The sequence below is a fragment of the Bemisia tabaci genome, chromosome 9, assembly GCF_918797505.1.
Source record: "Bemisia tabaci chromosome 9, PGI_BMITA_v3".
NCBI lineage: Eukaryota > Metazoa > Arthropoda > Insecta > Hemiptera > Aleyrodidae > Bemisia > Bemisia tabaci.
Window position 1 is genome coordinate 40,814,531 of NC_092801.1, and position 26,029 is coordinate 40,840,559.

The following is a 26,029-nucleotide window of genomic DNA, read 5'->3' on the forward strand; positions in this document are numbered from 1 at the left end:
ACCTAGCCAATGTAAATTCTTGAAAACTTCCTTGAATTTTCCTCTTTCTCAGCAAACTATTCTGTGCAAGTCTCAAGCTATTAAGTTGGCTTGTTCTTCTTGTTACTCCTCGAAAATTTCAGTCATTTTAGATCAAATTAAGAATAAAATTTTCTTAAAAGTCAAAAGAAAATATTCAAAATTTTCCTGAAAATGCGGTACTTTTCGATAGAAATTTAGCAACGTCTGAAGGCTAATGCCACGTTCTTTCTCTACACAGGTGTGACTGTCTACTGGGAAAGAGGCCTTAATTGTAAGAGGACAAACTTTCCAGAGGAGAAATTTGAGATTTTGAAAGAAAACTCTCTCTGATGGCTTTAGAGATAAGACGCTTACGGCTTGATTCACACCAATTTCAATAGAGGGCGAAAATCTAAAATATAATCCATCGATTTTGCATCTATAGAATGGCAGAGTAGAGGTTAAAATAGTTCTTCCTTGAGATTGGAGACGTTTTCCGCATTACTAATTTCAAACTACTGTAACCTTTATTGCGGTTCTTTTCAGAGCTTCCTGTCCTAAAATTTTTGCGGAGCACTCCTTTATGCACTAGCATCGATAATTGAATCAGTGAGAATGAAAACACACCAACACAAAAAAATTGAAATAATTAAGACATACACAAAACTGGAGAGTAGGTGAAGAAGTTAGTCGAAGAAAAAGGTTTTTGGTGCCAAAAAATACATACTTAAGGACACTGTAAAGGCCCAAGTTGGAAGAGATACACTAATTTCAATGACCTTTATGAAAATTGACTGTTTTTAATGAAAATGTAGCATTTTTGAGTTACCGGGTCGGTGTGTTTTCGTTCTGACTAATTCAATACTGTTTTAATTTTTAGTGGATTGAGGTACTTTTTCCATGGAAAAACGCGATTAAAGAATTAAGTCAGATTCAAAACTCATGGCAGTTTATTCATATTTATTTTTCAGTTGTAGGTTTAAGATCCAATCAAAAAGAAGGAGGACTTTCTAAAGTTCCCCTATTTCTAACTGGATTAGAGTTTTTAATCATGATGTCTTCAGTTCAAAAGAAAAACATTTTACTTGCAAATCCGGGGTTTAGATCAGAATAGATATTTTACACAGGAGTAAAGACACAAAATTGCTAGGATTGACATTTGAGAAACATAAAGTAGAGGCTTCTTGAATAGATTCTACTGGGAAATGAGCTACAGTCCAGTTATAAAATTATGATTGAACCAAAAAAAAAAAAAAGAAGAAAAGAGGGAAAAAAAAGTGAAACAAAAAGTTCAAAATATTTCATTTAAGACTAGGTCTCAATCACAACTGTGCATCACAGACACATTTGTGGGGGTAGAATGCATTTGTTATTATATTCGCTAAAATAATTGAAATTTTTTTTTAAAAATTAGGTAGTCTTACAAAGGCATTTAACACGGCTTCGCCCTCTTTGGCATCAAATGCTCCAAGAATTACTAAATATAACAGTAGAAAATAGCCTAAGATTTAAATAAATAAATAAATAAATAAATTACTTAAAATACTTGATAACAATACTTTCCATTGTGGGTAGGCACATACGTCCAGAGTACGGTTCAACTACAAGAAACACCCACATTTTCACGGCGTAACTACATGACATGGTAAAATAAATTAAGAATATGAAGAGGAATAAATTCCTGGAAAACAGATGGAAAGTGATAGTCAGAACGTTCATGAGCTAATAACTAATGTTTCCTTGACTACTATTTTCTAAAGCGGAAGTTGTTACATACTGACAGAATACATGTTCTTTATATTCAGAATAAGTCTATGTCTCTCTCTTTCTCACAGTAATCTAAGACAGAAGTCTTGGAAAGTTCAGTATCTTAATCTTTTCGATACACAGGTATTTCATTCTAATTCATGACTAACTTTTAATTCATCCCTTTCATTTTACAAAAATTAAAGCCACAGGAAACAAATATTTGTCTTGTCAAATTTCGAAATTAACTTACTTAAATAGGGTCATGAGCATCATATGATCCAAATACGTTTTCTCTAAAAAATTGTAGGAATTAATCGATGATATTTACGTTTTTATTTGCCTATTTTTGGATTCATGACTTCAAAATGATTCTATTTTGAGACAGGCTTTGATATTTTAGACGCAGTCTGAGAAAAACTTGGGCAATCTTAAAAATAGACATGTGTTTGAGTATATTGGAAAATGGCTGAGTACAGCTGTACACATTTATTTTTAGGATAAAAGGCTGATGCACCAATACTTTTAGCACTCACTGGGATCGATTAATTCTGGTTTAAGAAGCCTTCGTTTGCATGAAAATGTGTGCTTAACGTTTCAGCAGAACCAGAGGATTCATTCCTGCACATTGATTCATAAATTTGAGGTCAGTTAAATTGGTTTTCACAACAACTAAAATATTACTGACCATTAAAACTCCGTTTTGAAACTGATTAACTTTGCTTCTAACTTCTTTACGATACTTTAAAACAATGACAGTTTATATTAGTTGAGAGTTCAGTTTCCCTGTATATTTGATGACAAATCGTTGGTTCAATAAGTTTATTCCATTTTGTCTCAAATTAGGAAAACTGATGATGAACAGAAAAAACTTAACCTCACCTATTATCTAGCGCATCACAAGTCTGCCAAAAAATGATCAAATACGCAGCCATCGGAACACAATAAAAGTCTGATTACCTAAACTAAAAGCTGCTCGATAACTTGTCATCATAATTCACTTTGGTATCTTAGACTGATTGAAGCAAATGCAATTTCTTGAATAAAAAAATTATTTCACGAGTGAAAAACCTGATTTCAGTTGTAGCATGAGATACTGATTACTTTCTGGAGTACAATATTATTTTTCCCCTTTAACCTCACCCAAGAGAGGTAATTACACCATCATTAAAGTGCCAATAAAGCTTGACACCAGAGATGTAATTACCCTTAATCACTAGGAAACAAAAGAAAAAAAAATAATTTATCGAAATAATAATGAAAATAAATAAAAAAAACAGGGATTTTGGCATTGATAAAAACACCTCACAGGGAACTTCTTGGTTGCTGAAATCCGCAATGCTGAGTTACAAACCAGACAAAACATGCTTAGTAAATTATCTGATTCAGGACGTATTTTTTTGCTTGGCTCCTTTCTTTGAACTATCACCAGAGGGAGTGTTAGTTTCTTTCTTTGAGCTTTTATTTGATGGTGTTTTGGCGGCAGCATTTTTTTGCTGGCTATTTTCTTTATTCTCACATCTGAAAGAAAGAAATAATTATCTTGAAATTACTGGCCTACTTACAGCCTTTTAAATAGTTTCATTGCGGCAACTTCCCAGTTTTGACGCAATGCATTCAAGTCCAATCAGTATATTTCAAGTTTTAACTGTAGGGTCGATTATTTTGGAAAAATCGAAAGATCATTCTTGCGACCAATCACCAAGGAATTTTTTAACTGAGAATTATGGATCAAAAAATTCAGACAGAAGCAAAAGTACTATTTTAATATACTGAAGGTAACAAGAACTAAACGAAACAAAATAAACGGGGAATCGAGGTTACAAACTGTGAGCTAAATAATGAGATAAAGAAAGCCGGAAAGTAAAAAACTCAAACTCACAAAAATAAATTAAAATTGCCGAAGCGTTTAGGCAGCCTTGATAAGAAAGATAAGAAGGAAGGAGATGAGTGGAATAAAAACGAACAACAACCAGTCGGAATTTAGCTTTAAAGAAGGGGCCGGAGAGCCCTAAAACGCGTCGGCAATTTTAATTTATTTTGGAGAGTTTGAGTTTTTTAGTTTTTGAACTATTTTAAATTAATCATCAATATCCATACATTGAAATCTGTTGAAATCAGGACTTCTAAACTTATTTCAAGGTTTCAAAGGTTGATTTTATGGAGGGACATTTCTGAGTGACCTATTTAGAGACAGATTCCAGTTTTTTCAAAGTAATACTCCCATCTGGTAAAAAATGCAAAACGTTACAACACTGAGAACTGTTGAAAAAGGATTCACTTAATTTATTGCTGACTCAAAACTTGATTTTCAGCTAAATTCTCTTTACTACCTTAATAGTTGGACACCTTTTTTATTCCTCATGGCAGTCAACTTCGAATACTGAGGTTGGTTTCTCAAGCTAAATAATTTCATTCATCAATTCCTTATTATTCAAACAAAGATCCATGACTGGATACTATTTCTACAATAAATATTAGGATTTGATTGTTACTACCACATTAATTTCAAAGATGGCTTATAGGGTAAGCCTGATTTTTTTCCTCAATAACTTTTAAAAATGAATATTGTTTCAGAAAAACTTTAATTCGGCTGAATTAGCAACCACTCAAGGAACCCTGTTTTTACAGACTTTTTTAGAACTCTTATGAGAAAAGAAAAACTGTTTGGGAAATAAGAAATTGGAAAAGTACATTGTATACTCACTTTTCATCTACTCCATTTGCTGTTGCTTCTCCTTCCCTGGTTATAGTTACTTTCAGCTCTGCGCCTTTTAACTGAAAAAAAAAAAAAAAACATTACAAATTAAAAAAAACTAAATAAAAAGAAGAATTCCAAGTACCCAGGAGATACACTCTGGTTCAGATGGGTTTCAATATTTGATACTTTGCCTCAGACGTGAAAAAAGTTGAAAACTTTGACCGTTGATTTCAATTTGTCTCAACCTTGCAGCCATATTTGCAATTTGTTCAGCAAAAAAAGTCAATTTTCACACCCACATGTGCAATTCACCCCACTACTTGAAATAATATGGGGGAAAACTGATGATTTCAATTCAGGTTTTAGCTATTTCCATGAAGCTGCCTGTACCAACAACATGCAGTGTATTGGTTACTCTATTAATTATCATTATTTTTTCTTATTAATATTGCTACAACAACACACTTCTTGTGGGATCATGCAAAAAAAAAACTGATAATCTAATGTAGGACGTTACCTGCTGTGTTTCTTCTATTACAAGGTTACCGCTGACTGTATCACTACTGAACGGTGCTTTGATGGTTTGTTCAATGAATGATGCGTATTCTGTGCAAATGCGTTCCAACTCTGACTTGGCTGTGACTGAGTAGAAGACCTTGATACTGTCTGTTGGGACGAGATGCGCCCGCTTCCTCAGTTTCTGAACTCGGTTGATCACCTCCCGCGCAATGCCTTCGTCCTGCATGCTCTGATCGGGCGTCACATCAAGCAGTACCAAAACCTGAAAAATTTGATGTTCAACTAAAGGCTAGGAAAAAATATACAGCGTTTTGCAGACTTTGAACACGTATTTGATTGGCTAACATTTTGTTACTATTTCTATTATGTTTAAAAATGTAACTTTCTCAATATACTCATAGAATAAAGTGAGGCACCCTCTGTAGAAATTAATTCCTCATAAAATAAATAAATACATAAATTTTCACCCAAACTTGGATTTGTTTATTGGTTCACGGACCAAACCCCTATACAGTTCATGGTATGTTCTACATAATGAATTTTCTACGTTCTTTTGGTACTTGGGCTAAAATTTCAATGTCCTAGTACGGCGATAGAGTATTTAATTTGAAATTAAAACCATCCAGACAACCAAAAACGTGAGCTTTAGCTAGATAGTACCACAAGGAACCAAAATCCTCATTGTTTCTAGTTTATTATCCTGAAATTCCTTGCAATTTTCATGAATTTTACAGCCAGATTGGATTTGCTGCATTCTCCCAATTTTCTTTGTAGCTGAAAATCCTAACGCTACTACAAGGAATAGGTTCAAAATTGAGACCATGGGCTTTCGAGGACATTTTAAGGAGATTTAATGAATGGAATCAAGGGTTTCAAAAGATCTTTAACAGCCTTTTGAAAAATTTTTAAGGTATTTCAAAAACATGCAAACAATTTTTCAGCCTTAGAGAATGTTTTAAAAATGGAAGTTTCCTCTTCCCGTATTTTGTCTCTCGGTGAAATAAACATGAAGAAGCAAATGAATGGCATCATGGACATTTAAAGACTCTCCAATTAGGGAAAAAATTCTGATCTTCAAAATGAATGAGCATGAAATAGCCAGGTGATGTAAAATTCGAGGACTCTCAAGAGCCTTTGGGCAATCTTTCAAAATTCAAGGATGGCTTTTAAAATTAATGACAAATTTGATTTTAAAATCTTCAAAGGCATGAAAATTTTTTAACAACAAATCTGGAGGAAAATCACTCACATCATTCTCCGAGTGGGTTTCATACTTCTCAGACAGTTCCTTGGCCGTTGGTCCTGTAAAACTGAACATGATCCTAATATCGGAGGGCTCCAGCTTGTGTCCTAGGAGCTCCATGGACCCTGCTTTCAAGAACTCCTTTACTTGATCATCACTCAGCTCTTTGATGGCTGCCATGACTGGTTTGAATGCACCCTTCAGGCGTGCGCCCAGCGTTTTATGATCAGGTTCAGCGTGAAGAGACACACCATATTTGGCCTTCTCTGATGAGAGGGTCACTTGCCGCACATTCAACTCCTCCATGATGTAGTTCTGCAGGGACTCGATATCCGCCAAACATGTAGGGTCGTTATGGATGATCACAACCTCGGGCAGTGGATACTGGCAACATTCACATTCAGTTATGAGATCAAGCATGATCAGGTTTTTAATTTGAAAGCTGCAGATTGGGTTTTTAGTATTCAGACAGGCCTGTTTAGTAAAAGTAATTTTTCTGGCTTTTGACTGATTTTTTCCCAGAGTAGAAAAACAGAAATTTCTTTTTTTTAAAAAAAAACCCTGATTTCAGATTATAATTAAGTAGAGATTTTCTTATCACTTTTTAATTTCAATACAGATACCTATTATGATCATTCATGAAGGGGGGAAAAAAGTAAGAACCCTTAAATGGTGGTTTTCAAGAGCGACATGTACATTTACATACCTTGATGGGTATTGTTTTTCTATCCCTAATGATTCGTCCAAGCTCAATGGCAGTTTGCATATTACTCACAGCTCTCTCGATACCTTTATCGATTAAATCATCCCTGAAAAATACAAATGTATCCATGCGTTAGAGATTCAATTCCATACATTGCAATTTTATGCTGCTAAAATAGCAACTGTGCACAAATTGAGATACAAAAAAATGAAAAAACAACAATCAGAGGTTTCATCACACAGGCACTATTGTTTTCCTAAGAGATAAGTATCCTTGAAATAATTTGAGAAAAATATTTGCATGATCTGAAAAAAAGGATGGGTTTCGGCAGTCCATGACTTCTCATAAATAAAATTAACAATTTCCGAGAGAGCTTCAAAGAGTTCTAGTACATAAACGCAAGGATTTTTACGAGCTTTTAAGAGACTTTCAGAAAAATCTTTCAAGAACTTTCAAAAATTTGCAGAAAAATTTCATAAGTTCTAAAGTATGGCCACAGAGTGGCAGTTTCTACTTCCTACACTTTTACTTTTCACCATACAATATGTTGTCTCCCCGACAAAGGTGCATATCTTGCTTGCGTTCTTTCAGTATTTCTTACTGTTACCGACGTTTTATTTATTTATCAGAGAAGTGTCTCAAAAGTTTACCAAAAATTTCCAGTGATTTTTTTTTTAATTCTTGCTACACAGAGCACTACAATTTTCAGACAAATCTGTGTGCGACAATTTTCCCATGATACATTGAAGTGCTTGTAGAAATCCTGAAACAACACAGGCAGGATACATTCTTCCACGCAAGAGACAACAAAATGCATATCGGTACCTAAAGTAAAAAAAAGGTGAGTATCTAAATTGCAATATTTAAAAATCTCTGTCAGTATTTTATTTTTTTTTGGATGAAAATTAGGTAAAATATCTCCTTAGATTTTCTGTGAATATTTTTAATAAATGAGGAAAATTCATAGGATATTTCAAGAGAAATTGTTGATTAGTTTTCTTTTTAAAAAAAAAAAAATTAAAAAATGAGAGGAGATTTGATATTCTGCAATCATAAATACGCATTTATCACTTTAAAAGGCCGATAAGTTGTAGATGGACAGCACTGTTTAATATTTCACAAGTTGCTATTACAAAAAAGGAACAGACCAAACTTTTGAGCGCTCACAAATAAAATAAACAAGTTATGTAAAAATCAAGGAATTCTAGGTACATCTGGATTGCCAAAAATTCCGGGATATTCGGGAACTAAAACATTAAAAAAAATTGCATATTCAAGGATGCTTCAAGGTATTACAAACCCCGAGAGATGGGTATAATATTCGGGCGCAGAAACATCAAGAGCAACATTTAGATTATTTACAAAGGAAAATTTTTCTTACCTAGGTTGGGGCATCATAAGGAAATGAACACTGCGTTCAGCAATGTTTGTGAGATTCCTAAGATTTTGGTACAATAGCTCACATAAAAATGGCGTGTACGGAGCCATCATTCTGACCATTGTGAAGAGGACGGTAAATAAGGTTCCTAAGGCTTGCTTGCAATCTTCCAGATCAGTTTCACCCTTCAAAGAATGAGAAAATAGAAATTAGGCGAAAAGGAGAAGGCAAGAAAGATAATTATCCACGATCAAAAAAACCAAAAATGACCAGCGCAGTATGCTACGCCACCATGGTACAAAAACAAAACTGAGGGAAATTCGAAGTATTAAACAATTTATCTTACATGATAATTTAAACAAAACACCAACGCTATCAAGAAAAATAAATTTTTAACTACTTACCATTTGGAATCCATCCTGGAGAGGAGGTAAAGTTAATGAAACTAGTTTCGGATTTTCAAATGAATTTATTTCTTGTTTGGAGTTTCTTAATTTTGAATTTTAGACGTTTATTTTACTTTCATCTTATGGAAGTATGACTCTATTTCAAAAGACATAATTTTATTTGAAGGTTAGTAAGTTAAGCTTTGGAGGTACCCTGTCACACCACCCTTTCCAGCGATAATTTTCAAAAATTTTTACAAGGAGGAGGGTTTTTAAAGTTGTTTAAAGGATCATCTTACCTTGAGCCGCTTCCTGTTCATTCTGACGTACCAATTGGTGAGGTTGTCAATAAACTGAACTAGGCGAGGAACAACGGTGTACAATCTATACGCAGACATTTCCTGCTTTACAAAGCTCAGCAAAGATTGCGTGAAGGACAGAATCCACCTGTCCATCAAGTTTGTTGATGTTTCTTCACTGCTGAATGTTAACGTTACGTTCTCTTCCTGTAAAAATTCTCAATTGTGTTAGATTTTAATTCTAAAATAGGGAATACAGAAAAAGAAAATTGAGGTGTGCTTTTGATCTACAGAATTTTCTTAAGAAAGTTGTGTACAACAGCATTAGAAGAACAATAAAACATTTCGGAGCCTTTTAAATTTTTAAGATAGATCTAGTCTTACTGAACAGCACTAAATAAAGTTCAAAATGGACCTTCTTAAATTTCAAAAATGAACAGTGGACATGTCGCAGAAAGCCTTTAGATTCCGCTCATTTATTAATTTTTGGTTAAAAATAAAAATTGTGAAGCTTTAAGTAAACAATCGAAATTGAAAGACACTCTTGGTGGTGACAACACTGTGAAGACTGGCCATTATATTGCACTGGCACCAAACGATAACAACGAAAAAATATCTCAATGGCGCCTATAATGATAAATAATTTAAAATGGCTTTCTCCTGGCTTAACACTGATAACATTGATAGATGTAACGATTTGTGTGGTATGATTCATGAGTAACTTTGAAAGGGAAGGAAGTTTGAAGGTTTTACAAAACTATGAGTTTTCCGCTCACAGAAATTTACCTCAGAATACACAAACCAATCAAATAATTTCATACCGTTGAGCCATGACAATATTGATTTCCGAATTTATACATTCGATTTATTGCGGAGAATTTTGATGAAAATACTCATTCATTTGGAATGTTAGCGGCTGAGTGAATATTTTACCTTCTTCATCCTTTCGATGTTTTGAATGAGAAATCGGTAGGCATTGTACCACGGCAAGAAGACGTCTTTAAGTACATCTCTCACTCCTTCTTCTTTGAAACGAAGGTTTTCTGCCCTCACAACTGGAGAATTGATTAGATACAGCCTAAGAGCATCAGCTCCAAATTTGTTAACAACCTGGAAAATTTGAAATTACTTACATTAACTTTGAAAGGGTATATTGAAGCAATCACAAGTAGAGGGGTTAAAATTGTTTAAAGACTTCTGTTTCAGAAAAAAAAAAAAAAAAAAAAAAAAAAAAAAAAAAAAAAAACACATTTGTTGATAGAATAATTACTGTGCTGATGTCTAAAGTCGGAAAATGTGTACCTCTAGCCCCTGGTTGCAGCGAGGTGCAATTTAACTCATGGCTCCTTATGTAAAAAGAAACCTAACCAACAATTTTTTCAAACAAAATTTCTGTAAAATCCTTGAAATTTTTCAAAAATATTCATGGAACATTTTAAAAGATATTTTGGTTTGTTTTCTTTATACAAAATAAAATGGAACCAGAAATTTTGAAATGTTGTAGCTAAGATATGCATTTTTCTACTTGAGCCACTGATATACTAATTCTTTTACTGGACATGATGATGTTTATTGGTCCAAATAACAGCGAACACTGAACATTGTCTGAAATTGAAAAAAAAAACTCAAAATAAAGGTTCAAAATTGTATTTTCATGAACTCGAAACTCAAATCCGAGAAAGTCGAAACCCATTTATTTCACTGAATTCTTCGTTGATCAGAAATTTAATTTCGAATTTGCACTTTTCATTTTGCAACGCTCCCAAGGAATGAAACCCCAAATTTTAAGAACAAGAGAGAGTCAATTAAATAAGACTTCTGTTTCAGAAAAAAAAAGAAAAAAAATCATATTTGTTGATAGAATAATCACTATGCTGATGTCTGAAGTCGGAAAATGCATACCTCTAGCCCCTGGTTGCAGCCAGGTGCAATTTAACTGCAATTTTATTTTTAATAAACCATACCTTGTCTGAAAAACAAACGAAATACTAAGATTACCTCTAAGGGGTCTGGATAGTTCTTTTTCCTCTTGGACATTTTTTGACCATCAGAAGCCAATACAAGACCATTTGCGATAAGGTTTTTAAATGGGGCTTTGTCGAAAAGTGCTGTTGAGATCACGAGTAAAGTATAGAACCTGTAAACACATGGAAAAAGTATTTATTTACGAAAATTTGATAAATTTGATTACAATCACCATAAAGAATGACGAATATTGAAGAAAGAAGACCTAAAACTAAAAAGCTATAAAAACTGTCTAATTAGTCCTTGACAACAAAACTTCCAAGGGTTGACTTGGCTTTTTCCTGTAGATGCACCTCTTCATCAGGTTGTTACATTGGAAAAAGATTCTTTTATTGCCAATGATTTTGTAGCAGTTTCATAATACGCCCAAAAGCAACAAAAGCACATTTTAGTGAGGCGACAAATGAAATATCGAGCTATTAATCCATAAGTAAAACCAAAATGAATTAGTTAGGAGCTATTAATGATAGTGAATTAATCAGATGAATCAAATGGACTGAGTTTAACAAGCATCAAGTTTGCATCAAGAAAAGGAGGTTTGAAGTTTTGTTCCTCCATAAGACTCACTGTTAAAGAAAAAGCTTAAAAACTGTTTTTACATTTAAATTATGTTTTCTTGTCTTTGAATTTTTAACAAGGGATAGTGTTTGACTAGATGGATTTAAAACTACTTCAAAGTGATTTTTCTCGGAAAGACGACTTGCCGTTTTTCTACTAAACTCAAGCCAAACATCTGGATCGGTCACCTTAAGAATCCCTTAATTACACGCAGTTGTACTTCTTTTAGCTTTTTTGCTTTTCCTATCAAAATTTCAAGTTTTGAGACAGAAAATACGTCAAAAGCACACAAATTTTTGTAGTACAAACCTTTAGACCTCAAGTGATTAGGGTCACGGTTACTCATATTTCACTCAGATCGAAGAATCTATTCCAACCTGCTTCTAAATTCATTCAAATGTATTACTTCATCACTGATTTTTTTTATCAATTCAAATCAATAGCTTCATCTCTGAATAAGGAATTTAAATTGATTTCTACACTTCTAACTTACCTATTGATCGATTAATGCAGTAATCATTCAATTCTGGTTTATATTGATTTTTCCGACAGATGCACTTATTTGTAAATAATGTTCTACATTTCTTCGAAATAGATCTTTTCAGATTTTGACATAAACAACAAGGCTTATTCTTAAAAATTATAATTATTAGGTTGGCAAAGTTAAAAAGTTGGTAACTTCTTGCATCTCGTATTTCCAGTGCCTTTTTCTGTGGTAGATCTGATAAAGAGGAGTATGAGAGCTTTCATTTTCTACAAAATCTGAAAATTCAAAACTATGAATGATTTTTTTAGCACGACATTTTACAAGCAGTGCCTGCAAGCTATAATTTCCATACATACCAGCCACGAGTTTGGTCAATTCCTTCCGCAATGAAGTCGGCCGGAAACCGGGAATCGAAGCTCTCTTTGTTTTCAAACGGGTAGTGAAGTTGAGCGTAAGGCATGGATCCTGATTCAAACCAACAGTCAAAAACTTCTGGGACTCGTCGCAATGGAGGTTTGCCTGGCTGTTTCGAGGGGATTGTTAAGTTGTCAATACTGGAAAAAAAACACAGACAGAAAAACGCTTTACCTTCAATATATTCAGAAATATTCAATCAAGCTTTGGAAGATGAATGAAAGAATGCTGGGTTTTGAAACAGACAGTTAGAGGTCTGCTTAATATGAGTAGTAAAGAGCGTAATGCTTAAGGAGCTAAGATAATTTTGAAAAAAATTGAAATCCTGGGCATTTGGAAAAAAACTTGTCTTGCCATAAGCCTCGAGATGAAATTGAACATTAGAGCTCATTTTTTGGCCTTAAAATTATAATTTCAAGTTTATTTGGGCAGCAATCAGTGAGAGGGAACCAAGTGAAATTTAAAGAAGAATTAATCAAAGGCAGTTTTAGGCTCATCAAAAACCATACTTCCTCTTGCCAAAAATTTCAAGTCCACAAAAGAAAAACTTAGTACGCAAAAATTTGACTTGAAGTTGGTCTTTTCTATTGTGCTTGACGGAGGGTGAAACTTGGAGTCCATTTTTTTCAATTCCAAAACTAAGTCACTTGGTTTCTTTATGCAAAATGCTGCCCACTCAAGTTATAAGCTTTCGTGTAATTTTTCAACTTTAAACATATTTTTTTCAAAATTACAAAAATCATTGTTTCCCAGACAGAGAAAGGCAGCTCCATTGCAATGTTGCAAAATTAATTCAAGAACAGTCAAGGAAGTCCTTTTTACAGGACTATGTTTTCCATATTTCTAACTGAAATGTTGCTGATTTTTGTGAATTATTAGAAGAAAAATCAGGAGAATTTCAGTTAAAAATGTTTAACAGTTTCCTGGTGAAAATAAAATTTAAGAACAGAAATTTTGCAACATTCAATTAAAGCGCTCTTTTGTCTAGAAAATAGTGAAACATGACTTAATTCCTCCACTAATAATAGAAAGAAAGAAAAAAGTTATTTTGTTTCACTATATTGGCGCTCATTTTTATATGTTGTGCATAGGACTTTTCCTTACCGATTTTTGATTCTACATGAAAAATCGGTAATTCAGTTTTACACATGACATATATATTAGAAAATAAAAAACAATAAAAAAAATACCCTTGTTTAGTAAAAATGGTGGTGCCTAAAACAAGACTTACTTTTCCCGATGGATATCTGTGACTTGCTGACCAGTTAATTTTATCAGTTCTTCGATGCTGCTCACACATACAGTTTCTTCGCCATCTTCCGATACCCACAAAGGAATTGGAGTGCCCCAGTATCTGTTCCTACTCACAGCCCAGTCACGTGCCTCCTTCAGCCAGTTTCCAAAACGTTTCTCTTTCACAAAATCAGGAACCCTGATTTGCAGAAAAACATGATTAGATGTTACTCAACGTTGAGAGCTGATTGTTTCTAAATTCCAAGAATTGAAAAAGAAAAGCGCAGAAAGAGAAAGGCGTAATTAAAAAAATACCATTTTATGATAAGCGATTTAAAGTTACAATCTACATGTTAGGTTTGGGGCTCAAAATTTTTGGGTGAAAATTCAACCGTATGTATTTTTGCTAATTGACAGATGGTAATCGCAAACATTTGTATCTTTTTTAGGTGGTGATTTTCAGACTTCCCGTTGCGCGATTCATTTTTCTCATGAAATTATGAAGAGAAAAGAAGTGACGCAATGCTATAAATTACCTTGTCTAGAGACCTTTTCAATTCATTACTTTGATGGAATGAGGTCTCAAGCCCTGTCGACCCTCACGAATGTAAAATATAAAACCGAAAATAAAAATAATCATACCAGAATAAAAATAACTGAAATTAAATATAATATTGATACCAGAGTTGCAATAAAAATGACTCATGATATTTTTACCAGAGGGAGCCAATTAAAAGGGGAGACTTTGAAGGTTTATCGAGTGTAGGGGCACGAAACGTACCAGTATGTGTTCTGATTGGCATCAAGTAGTTTCTGTCTGAGTTGCTGGACTCTGATGAACCAGGAAGGGACAGCTTTGTAGATAAGAGGAGTGTCTGATCGCCAACAGAACGGATAGCTGTGCTTTACCGATCCAGCACTCACTAGACGATCCACCGATTTCAAATGCTTGATGATGTTTTTGTCTGCATCCTGCAACAAAAAATCCAATCATGAGCAATTCGATTTATTTTAGAACAAATTGTCTACAGCACATTCCATCAGAAATTACGATCTGAAGAAAAATACCAAGGTGCCCTCCAAATACTAGAATTGAGATTTTTCAATTTTTAGGGTTTTAATTTTTTTAAACCCTGCGATTTTTAACGCAGGATTTTAAACCAAGACAAAAATTCCGAGATTTCTTCGACGTCACTGAACATTTTTGCCACAAAAACATTTAAAAAAATTTTCCTCAAAAATTCTTAATAACAATAGGAACTTGAAATTGTCTTCCCAAAATTTATTTTTGTACACAAAAAAAACTCAGTATTACTTTCATAAATATTCGGCAAATGACTAAAATAAAAAGATGACCTAAGAAAAATTCAAATTAAGTTGAGGGGAGAAATTAGTCTCAAAGTGGTAGAAGAAAAGATTTACCGTTTCTGGACCAGATTCCTTGATTTTTCCCTGATATTTTTCACTCCCCAATGAATCCTGGATTTACCTAGTCTAGATATCATGGACTCACCTTGACATACTGCCCGATGAAATCAGTGACAGGCTCAACGAAGCGGCCACTGGCATCAATAGGACACATAACGTCCCTGTCTTTGGTGATGACGCCAGCTGCTAGACACACCCGATGATCATCCTCTCCGAAATATGGTGCTTGATGTACGATACCAGTACCCGAGTCTTCCGTGACGTACGTATCGACTAATACTTTGAATCCAGTTGTTTCCTGAAAAAACATATTTATTCATATAAAATGTTTTACATGTCAGATTACTATTTACCTTTTTATTTTAGAGCGCACTAGACAAAAAAACTTGTTTAATTTATTTTAAAACAATATTCATAGGATTTACAATCTACGATTGCTTAGACAAAAATTCCTTGCACGCTATTTTGAAACTTAATTCTGTGAAATACTCCTGTCTTTAAAAATTTCAATCGATGTAAAAGGTTTATCTTTTTGCAGAGACAACAAGTTCTAATTAATAAATGATTATTAAAAAAAAAAAAAAAAAAAAAAAAAACCCTATCATATTGATGAGTCCATGATTTTAAGGAGATCTTAATGTTTGTTAAAATACTTTTTAATAAGAAAGATAGGAAATTTTACAACATTTATATCAAGTTGTACACGATTCTCTGGTTTTGCGATTGTGGCGTGAGTTATTGTGTAGATTTAAAACTCAATATGTTTTTGATCTTCCTCTCTTTCTTTTTTTTTCTCTTTTTTTTGACAGATGTTGTTCAACATCTTGACATAAGTAAGCAAAAAAGAACCAAGCCACAATGTGAAGAAACATCAGTTTGAGGAGTTCTGAGTTTAACTAGTCGTACGTATTTTTTCTTCAGGAGAAGTCTAGGTTGAGGAGAAATATTTTGAAAGTAAAAATGGGAGTTAGACTAATTTATACTGTTGATACTATAATTTATTTTAGGTGATCCTCCCTTTGATTTAGACTATTATCAGGGCTGTTCTATTATTGTGTTACTTACATTAATCTGACCAAATTTTTTAATGTTGTTTTCCTCTTTTTCCCTTTTGACCTTGACATACCTTAATTTCTTCCTACGGCGGGGCGATTATTGAAATGATATCGACTGTATGTCAGCGCTTTGTCGTGTCGCGCCATCGACTAAGCAATGGCTTAGTCGATGGCGCGACACGACAAAGCGCTGACATACAGTCGATATCATTTCAATAATCGCCCCGCTGGACTCAATTTGATACAGAGATACATTGTGTTAAACATGAATAAACAACTTACTTTTGCAAAATATGGAAAGAGAGGTTTGTATTTTAACCCTCCAATTTGCTGCCAGGGAATTTTTCTATCACAGTGTACTCATCCTCTTTTTTGAAGACGGTTGAAACTCTAGCTTCCATTAGCACATACACTTTCCCACTTGATTTTTCTGAAACAATAGGAGTACTGTTAAGATTCATGAATTGCTGGAACGAGAAGAATCCCATTGCTGCTAAAGAGATTATGCTAAAACTCAACTTGAAAAAAAAAAATTTACATTTTAAATTTTAGCTCAGAGAAAAATAGGTCTCCTTTTTTAAATTTTGGATACGAGTTTTCATGACCTAAATTTTGATCAAAACCTTTACTTGGATTTTCTTAAAATTACACTGTCTTTTGCTAATCTATGAACGAAATCTCCGCTTTTGGAGATTCGATTTACAGAAAAAGGCACCCATGGTACCAGCTGAAGTTTTGGAGCCGAAACGCTTCTCCCACGATTCTCTGATTTTTCTCTTAAATTTCCTGAAATTCCTTGAATTTTCCAGGTTGTTCTAATTTTCCAGATTTTCCAGACTGCTAAAAACCCTTAAATGAGGCCTTCTTATCTTACCTACAAAAATGTTCATGTGGTTACAAAATTCCTGATGAAAATGCACTGATTAATCTCCCAGGAAAAAAAAATGGTAATTACTTGAACTGGAGAACAACTATCATCAAGTGAAGGCTGGCTGCAGCTCCAAACCATGCTTGGTAGTTTGCATTGCCAATACTTAATTTTCTACTTTTACTGACTAAAAATCTGCTGTAATCTGCTAAATCCAATTAACAGATTTTGCAATTTGACAGCTTGATCCATTGGTCCATTAGGTTCCGATAAGTTTAGTTTCCGTTGTATGTAACTGGAATACGGAGACAAACTTTCACCATCCTTAATGTGTTAAAAAACACAACGTTTTTCGAGAATTATTAACCGAGCTAAATATTTCCATCAGACATAAAATTTTTCTTTATAATCTTCTTAAAGGTACCCCAAAGCTAAAATATGAAAACCAACCTTGAACTTTGATGTACGTTAAGTTGGGGTTCACGCAGAGAGCAAAATTACTCGGGAGAGTCCAAGGCGTTGTTGTCCAAGCAATTAAAGAAACTTCAGGTTCGTCTACCAATGGAAAACTAACAACAACTGAAACAATACAAGAAACATGCTTCAAAAATCTTCAAAATGCTCAAGATTAAAATTACGTATGATGTTCTTAGCCAGGCTAAGTTATATCTCCGCTACACAATCCATTAGCTGTACAATTTCACCAGGAATCAAAACAAAGAAAAATCACAGGGGTAAAAAATGAAAGATGATGCAATCTTGGAGATAGCTCATCCTTCAGGTCTCAAAAGTCGAAGAAATCAATTCTTGGAAAAATCAATTTTTTGCCACCGATAAATAAAAAAATTGTACTAATATTTTGGAGAGAATAAAATCAATTAGTACTAAACAAATTTCCATTTCTACAGTCAGTTGCAGCAATATCATTGCGAACTTCAACCAATGCGCTTTCTCACCAGGAAAAGGATCCAGGTATCTTTTGTCAGAAATTTTGATTTCATTCATATTATGTTAATCTGTAATTTTAACCAATAACCAGTTAAGACACTGGCAATCATATGAGGAAGGCGTAAAACAATTTGATACGATGCAAACAATTGGCCTTAAATGGTTGAAATTTGTCCGTAGTCTCCAAAAAATAGTGCATCATTAGAAAGAGAACTAGAAAAGAACAAAATGTTCCTGCTTTACCAACTTTAAAAAGGCTGTCAGGATGAGGAATCATATGGAGTTAAATCATAAAAAGTTCCCTCCCCTTAGAAAACCCAATTTCAGTCAGAGGACATACTTCATAGCTCATGTCTTTTATTGTAAAGATTCAAAAAATACTAATCTAATCCAAGAATTTTGTCACATTCTGAGGGGAAAAAATACAGGCGGTTTTGATTATTGAACCAAAAAATTGTTATTTTAAAACAGTTTTAATAATTACTTCATTACATAGTTGTATTTACTACTGAGGGCACACATCTCATTTGTAAAAGGAGATTGATTTCTCAGTGCTCCATATTGCATGATACTGCTATCTGCAAATTCTGATTGAGGAAGAAAATAGTGTGAGTGAACTCCAGTTGCTCCATTATTGATAGAAGTATTTATACTGAGCAAATCACGAGGAACCTTTTGATTAAGTGAAAATAAGTCTGATTAAGGAAAAAAATAATTTTTGACACACAAAAAATGTAAATATTTTGATTGACACCCCCTCCCCCTATCCTCAGATAAGAGTCGGACTCTAGTCGCCTGACCAGCACAAAAGTAGATAAGAGAATAAACATTGATAAAAAAAAGACCCCAGCATCCGTTTGTGGCAACTCATTTCGGCTTCATCAAACAATATCAGTAAATAGCTTCCCCTGTCTGTTCCAAAGCAATTTTAATCCGTGTTCACTAATTTACTGACCCTGTAAAAGAGGCGTCCCAAGTAGAAACTTCAAGGATGCTCCGCAAGGAATTATCAAATTCATGCGTTAGTTCAGTTACTTCTTATAATGAGTGAACAATGTGAAAATTTTTTTTAAAATACCATGAGAGAATTTTCTTCACTTGCAACCTTTCCAAAGTTTCAGTTCACATGAATTTAATTTACTTGGAGAGTGCTTCAAAGAACTTGTGACATTTAAGATTAAGATTTTGCAGTCATCGAGTGCTAAAGAATAGTATTATACTGTCAGCTGACGTTGCATTGATATGGCTTGAACTTTGATCTGAAAAAGGTCTCACTAAAGTGACCTTCTCAATGCTTAACTTAGAAACACTAATCAACGTAATCAACATCCGTGATATCACAAAGAGTGTATCACTTAGCTATTTTGTAAGACTCGAAGCTACTGATCACTGGAAACTTCACGGATAAATTGTTGTTCTAGGCTGTGTTTACTGCAAATAATAGTTCACCATATTGGTTTGTGCAATTATTTAACACTGTAAACGGATTTGAAGCTAATTAGTAGTGCATACAAGACAGTTTTTGTGCCGTGAAGTCTGAGTCATTTAGCGCTTCTTTACTCGTTGAGATTAAATAAAAAGTGAATAAAGTGATTGAGTCAAGCGTTCAGCTTTTACAAAAACTGGAACAACATTGAAATACATCACCCTGTGAGTTAACTTCGCAACATACTTGAAAAGCGAAACATATATTTCTGTTGACTAAAATTGAGGTATGGCAGCTGATAAATTGCAATACTACGAAACATCGTTCGATGCCCAGATAATCACACGCGTTGATGGAGAGGCAGAGTCATGCTGGACCTACATCGAGACTGATGCTGATAATGAGCCGATATACCAAGAGATAAAAGAATCAAAGGAGGGTAGAACGCTCAAACGACTTAAAGGAACCTTGCGCAAACTTATTGGGCAGAAAAAAAGCTGAAGGCTCCTTGAAAAACGAGCTCTTTGCTACGATTCACTGAGCTTTTCATTCAACACCCTTATCCTTGAGCTTTGATCAAACTAAGGCTCATGAATTTCTACTTATAATTAGCAGAAAGTTGATGACAATATTCGAGATAGGTTGAGGAAGAGCCCTTTAATATGTACTACTATTATTGTAATTAACTATTATTGTAAATAAAAGCTTTATTTTTTATCATAAGTTGTCTAAAATTTTTTTGCTTCTCACTTTTACTGGACTTGATTTTAAGTTGCACAATGTATCTTCAGATGGTAATCTCTCTTTGTTTTTTATAAAGGAATGAACGATAATTTGATTGTACAGGTCTTGGTTTACAATGAACTTGGACAATTACAAGACTTAAGACATTTGGTCCTGCAAATAGGCGTTCCTTTATCAGTAATTTTATGTTTCATAAGATTTCATTTCTTGTAATCAGTTTTAATGCCTCGTACTTCACCGATTTTCTTCAATGATTAGGTAATTACTGGATTTCGTAGTAATATTTTCTGCTGCAGACTTCAAGTTATACTTCACTTTTTAATTCTGAAATTAATCAGCGTGAAATCGTGAGAATGTCTAATGATTAGTTTCTTTTTCTATCTGGAGAATAATTTGAAAAAATTTCCAGCTAAAAAGTTGGCTCGTTTTCCTTCAAAAGAATAAAAATCAGGTATTTTGATAAACTGCAATTCACATGTGTGGTTTTCAAGTAGGGCCAACAGTGTGCTGACCTTTCAGCGTGAAGCCTGAAATTATGATACATTGATTATTGAAAAAGATTTACCTGCAGGGTCGACGACTTCCTTGTAGTTCTGACCCGACTCAAAGTTGGAAAGAGGCGTATTGCAAGCAGTCGAGTACGGCATCACTTTCACTCCCTTGTAGACAAGATCTTTCTTCCACAATTCACTGAACACCCACCAAACGCTCTCCATGAACCATGGGTATAATGTTTTATAATCGTTTTTAAAATCTACGAGAGGAATTGAAAAAAAAAAAATCAGAAGAGGACGCATTAAATTCATATAAATTCAATTTGAAGTGCTTAAAACTCAATATAAAGGACTAAGTTCAATGATGTATGTATGTATAAGCCGTTTTTACGGCGCGCTAGGGCGCTCGGCGACGCCTACTCTCCACAGGAATCTGTCATGGTAGAGATCCTACGGAAGCTGGCATCTCTCCATCTCTTCACGGATGCCCGGATACGCGCCCTCTCCGTCGCCTACCTGGGGGGACCCACTCCAACACCTTCTTCGGCAACCTGGTATCAGCCATACTCTGCACATGCCCATACCATACCAATTGCTTGGTCATGATATCGTTCAGTATAAATTCAATGATTATGTTGTTATTTCGCTACTTTGAATTTTTGACAGGGAAAAATGTATGACTAAATGAATTCAAAACTATTCTCACTTCGTTTTTCTCCAAAATGCAACTTAGTATTTTTCTGTTAAACTCTGTCCACTTAAAATAAGAGCGATTACACAAGGAGTGTTTACAACAGATCCAGAAACTGTTTGTTTATTTAGGTTATATTAGGTCTCTCTCCCAGCAAACCTGACTGCCGGCCACCACGAAAAACTGCCCATATACCCGGTAAATTTGAAAATGCGTGTTACAAATTACGCAGATTGCCTGCTACAAATTACGCAGATTGCGTGCTAAGGAGTGGATTTCAAACTTTTCTTGAGTGCCCGACTTGATTTTCAAGCTAATTTATCCGAAGAAAGTGTATTCAGTTGGCTGTATCTTTTACGTGGAACAGACCCATTGTTCTGAAAATCGAGGTGAAAATTATCAGACTTTCCCAAAATCGCAGCAAGTTATATATAAAAAAAAAACTGTCATCGCTGAAAATTTTGAAAAAAATTGAGGTTTCTAAAATTGGAAGAAAAAGATTTAAGTACACAAAGGCAAAATTGAGTAAGAACTACACCCCAGCGATTTCTTATAATTACTGATATGATATTCAAATCAAACAAGAATTTATCAACTTGTCTTTGTAATAATACTGGAAGACTTTTTGTCAACTGCACAATCAGAATATAACGCTGACTCACCGATCCATCTGCCAATTCTTGTGACTATGATTTCCCACTCTGTGGCGTATCGCATGACAATCTTCCGACACTCGCTGTTGTACGCAGTGATGCCCATTTTTGCCACATCTTCTGGCCCTTTGATTCCGAGAGATTTGTCAATCTCGTACTCCTTTGAACACAAGATTAAAACTCAATTTAATAGAAATGAAAAAAATTAGCAAAAAAACATAAATACCTACACTACTAGTGGGTACATCCTGTCTTGGTGAATTTGACCTGTCCTTTTTCCTTCTAATTCCTATCTTAATCGCATCTGTTAAAAATCTACCCTTGTGATTTATTTTCATAAATAAAAACTAATCGAATGCTTCAAGTGGTTTTTTCAGAATGATTGAAAAAAATTCAGATGATTTCAAGAGAAATTGTCAGTTAGTTTTCATTAAAAAAAAAAACATGAATGGAGGATTACAATACCATAAACTAAGGTATGGTTTTTTTTAATTTAGCCACTCATATGTGACAGTGCTGTGGTTTGCATCTTGTCTGAAGTACTATTATGTATTATCAGATTTCACCAAATTGAGCCTAACAATATTAATCAGTGCCTAATCTCCTTTCGCACTTGATAATTTTATCACAGATAAAAGCAACATTTTGACTTAAAATTTTTCAAAAGATTCTTTATGATTTAGTGGAAATTTATTAAAATTTGCATGAAATTGTGCTGTTAACCCATTGACTTAAAATGACTGCTCCCAGCCGTCATCGCAGCACTGGGCCAGCTCTGAAATGACGGCTCAGAGCCGTCCGCCGATTGTTTGCCTTATTTCGGCGATTCTCCGGTAGATTGCGTTCTCATCAATGTTTATATGAGTAGTGTGGCCATTCTATGACTTATTGTGTATGGTAATTTCTTGTTTAGTTACGTTATTTTCATATTAGTGTGCGTTTGCATATGAAATAACCTCAAAATTTTCTGATTTTCGCTGATTTAGTGATTTTGACAGCTATAAACCACATAAAAAAATCATTGTGTTCAAAGTTTTCACCATTTTTCTCAAACGTTGTATTGTGAATGCTTATTGTGTCAAGTTTTACCCTTAGAGAAATAATTTCTGAATTATTTTGAAGTGTTCAAGTTGCTGATTTTCACCAAATTGAATCGTAATTCCTGGCCCGGCAGGGTCAAATTAAATCATAAGTCAATCGGTTAAGGTTCCTGTCAATTAAATGAATCATGAGAGGCAATGGGGCGATACAAAATGTAATTAGGCTAATTATAGTAAAATCCATCCATATGGTTAGGGTAAATACTAAGCTCAGAATTCAATCGGACAACAAAGCAAAAAAAATTGACGTACAACAGGTAGACCATGGCAATCCCACCCAAATCTCCTCTCAACGTGGAAACCATTTTGATGAGCATAACGTGTGACCACATCCTTGATTGCTCCAGCTAAGATATGACCATAATGCGGCAAGCCTGTGGCAAATGGAGGACCATCGTAGAAAGAGTATCTGAAAAAATTGAAAAATTAGTTTATCATTAGCATTGAGTTCTTGGTAGTAGATAAGAATGAAATAAATTTAAAGCAGTTAATCTCTGAATATTCTTTGAGGTTGACAAAACTAGGACGGTACAATGTGCATTAACTTACATTCAAAAATTGCGTGGGCAATTTATCAGAGGTAAAACCCATGCTAACTTGGAATATCGACGGTGTAAGCGGCAATCACATAGATTGGTTTGCTACGTCGCAGACTTCCTGTCATACACTATTTTTTAAACGGAAAATTGACCAGCAGCAGTTCTTTAAAACTGCCGTGATTTTTCTTCTCTCTGCAAAGAAAATTCTGCATAAACTTCAAGGCATGATGTCAATTTGTTCTCCTTTAAAAAAATAATATAGAGGCGGAGATTTTCAGACACCACAAACAAGATATGCAATTGCGGACTTACGCTGTCGATATGTAAATTATATATGAATCTTAAGTAAAATCATGTACATTCAATAGGAATGATCCGGCGTCAAGTGATTGTGTTGAGTATAAGGACATACTTAGCAAAGACAACCTTCAATACAAATCTGTGAAAGCTTGAAAGAGAGATAGTACCTAAATGTGCACCGGCTTATCAACAATACACAGTTCACACTGATGTTCATTGCAGCACACAGCATGAGAGCCTCCGCCGGCTTGTTGCATTCAATTTATGGTTGTTTTGATAGCAGCAACCAGATAGATTTTCTTCTGAGTAAAAGTTAAAACTCCTTTATCTCAGAACTGCAGCAATGCCATTAAATGTTGATGCAACAGTTTGAGGACATTTAAAAACTTGTGAAATACACGTTACAGATATTAACCTCTAGAATTAATCAGAGGCGGAACAATTTGTAGTTCAGCTTGCAGAAATTCTGTCTGTTTACTTTTCGAACACACTGACTAGATTAAAATGACTGGTAATTTGGAAAACGAACCATAAACAGATGGTTCCTTCAAAGAACGCGACCATGGGGTCCCTAGACCTGATGCGACACATCTTCGCAACTACAAATAACGAAAATTTTCACTTGGTCGAAGGGAGACCTGATAGGTAATTGACGATGAACTAACCGGGTAACGAAGAGGAAATTATGAGGAAGTACATAAAACTGAGAATTGTGATCGAGACATGATGGTACCTGGGCTTGTCTTTAGATTGACGAAGACACTCTTGAAATGCGTCGATTTCCTTCCACCAAGCGAGAATTTTCTCCTCTTCCTGCGGGAAATTAATTGATTCCGGCACCGGCTGCACCATTTTAATCTAAACAGTAAATTCCTCAGAAATATCAAACGACTCCCGTCATTTACGAAAACCACGACGAAAGTTCGAACTTTTGAGGTTAGGAAATTTGGAAGGAAGGCACGCGGCACTCCGGCAGATGACGCAGCTGTCCGAGTTATCCACGCAATGGAGTTATCACGCAATGGGTGAGAGAGAGATAAAGCGACATTAACAGACTCTATCTGGATTGAATGTAAATTTTTACACGGTATATTTTATTTTGCATAATAAAACCTCCAAACTTTTCCACCAATACCAATATTAATTGGAGCTATAATGTGTTTCAACGTGAACTATTAAGTGGTTTTCAATTCGCCTTCAATAGCGTTTGCTACAATTGTTGTTACGAGTACGTTGTGCAAGCCAATTTTGATTACATACTTTCTCTGTAGGCGTTTATGTGCGAAGGTAGTGCACTCTGTTAGTGAACGGTTGAAGTAGAAAGTAAATGAATCGCCCAATGTGTACTTCGTTCTTTCTTCAACAGAGTGCGTTACGTGCGCGCCTAAAACGTCTTTACGGAATAGAGTATGTAACGAGCAAAAATCGGCACGCACAACATATCCGTAATAACAATTGCGGCAAACGCAATTGAAGGCGAATTGAATACACCTGAGTGATACAAGTTGAAATACATAATTTGGGCTCTTTATCTACATCTTTACCTACAGTGAACTGTATTTCACAGCTTTTGATGCGAGGTTCTCAAAAAGTTTTCATATTATACTCAGTTTTAATGCAAAATAAAATGTACCATGCTACCTACAACAAAGGTGTTGATTCATTTCCCATGGTTTTTGACTACACAAGGAGGCCTGCGTGAATTACTGACTGTAATATTATTTAAACTGCGTTTTAGGGGAAATTTGTCGAATTTCTCTCAATATTCATAGCAAAAAGCAACATTTACTACAGCTCAATAGTACACCAAATTCAAGCCGGCAAAAATCAATATATCAGTGGCGTGGCGTGCTTTGCGATATATCGATTGTTAAGTCATTTAAACATATAGAAAAGGATCGATAAACAGCGTGTTCGCAGCGAACACCTTAAAAATCGAGTCTTTACTATAGGTTTAAATGGCATAACATTCGATACATCGCAATTCACGCCACGCCACTACAATATATATATTTTTTTATACCTAAAATTTTTTTATTTATCAATTAATAAGACCCCACCCGACACAAGGTCCAACCTTGGTGGGTGGTT

At 34.6% G+C, this 26,029-nt stretch overlaps 1 protein-coding gene across 1 annotated transcript; it reads right to left on the minus strand.

Moving 5' to 3' along the window:
* Positions 1-932: 932 nt before the first annotated feature.
* LOC109036864 (isoleucine--tRNA ligase, cytoplasmic) lies at positions 933-24,928 on the minus strand. Its single transcript, XM_019051273.2, is given in 20 exon segments — positions 933-3,267; positions 4,454-4,524; positions 4,965-5,228; positions 6,216-6,593; positions 6,916-7,018; positions 8,294-8,475; positions 8,976-9,182; positions 9,909-10,085; positions 10,974-11,112; positions 12,402-12,599; positions 13,691-13,891; positions 14,474-14,664; positions 15,206-15,418; positions 16,458-16,495; positions 16,498-16,605; positions 17,494-17,622; positions 20,727-20,915; positions 22,009-22,159; positions 23,352-23,508; positions 24,672-24,928. Coding segments are annotated over 20 exon segments (3,351 nt in total). The 5' UTR covers positions 24,791-24,928; the 3' UTR covers positions 933-3,131.
* Positions 24,929-26,029: the final 1,101 nt, after the last annotated feature.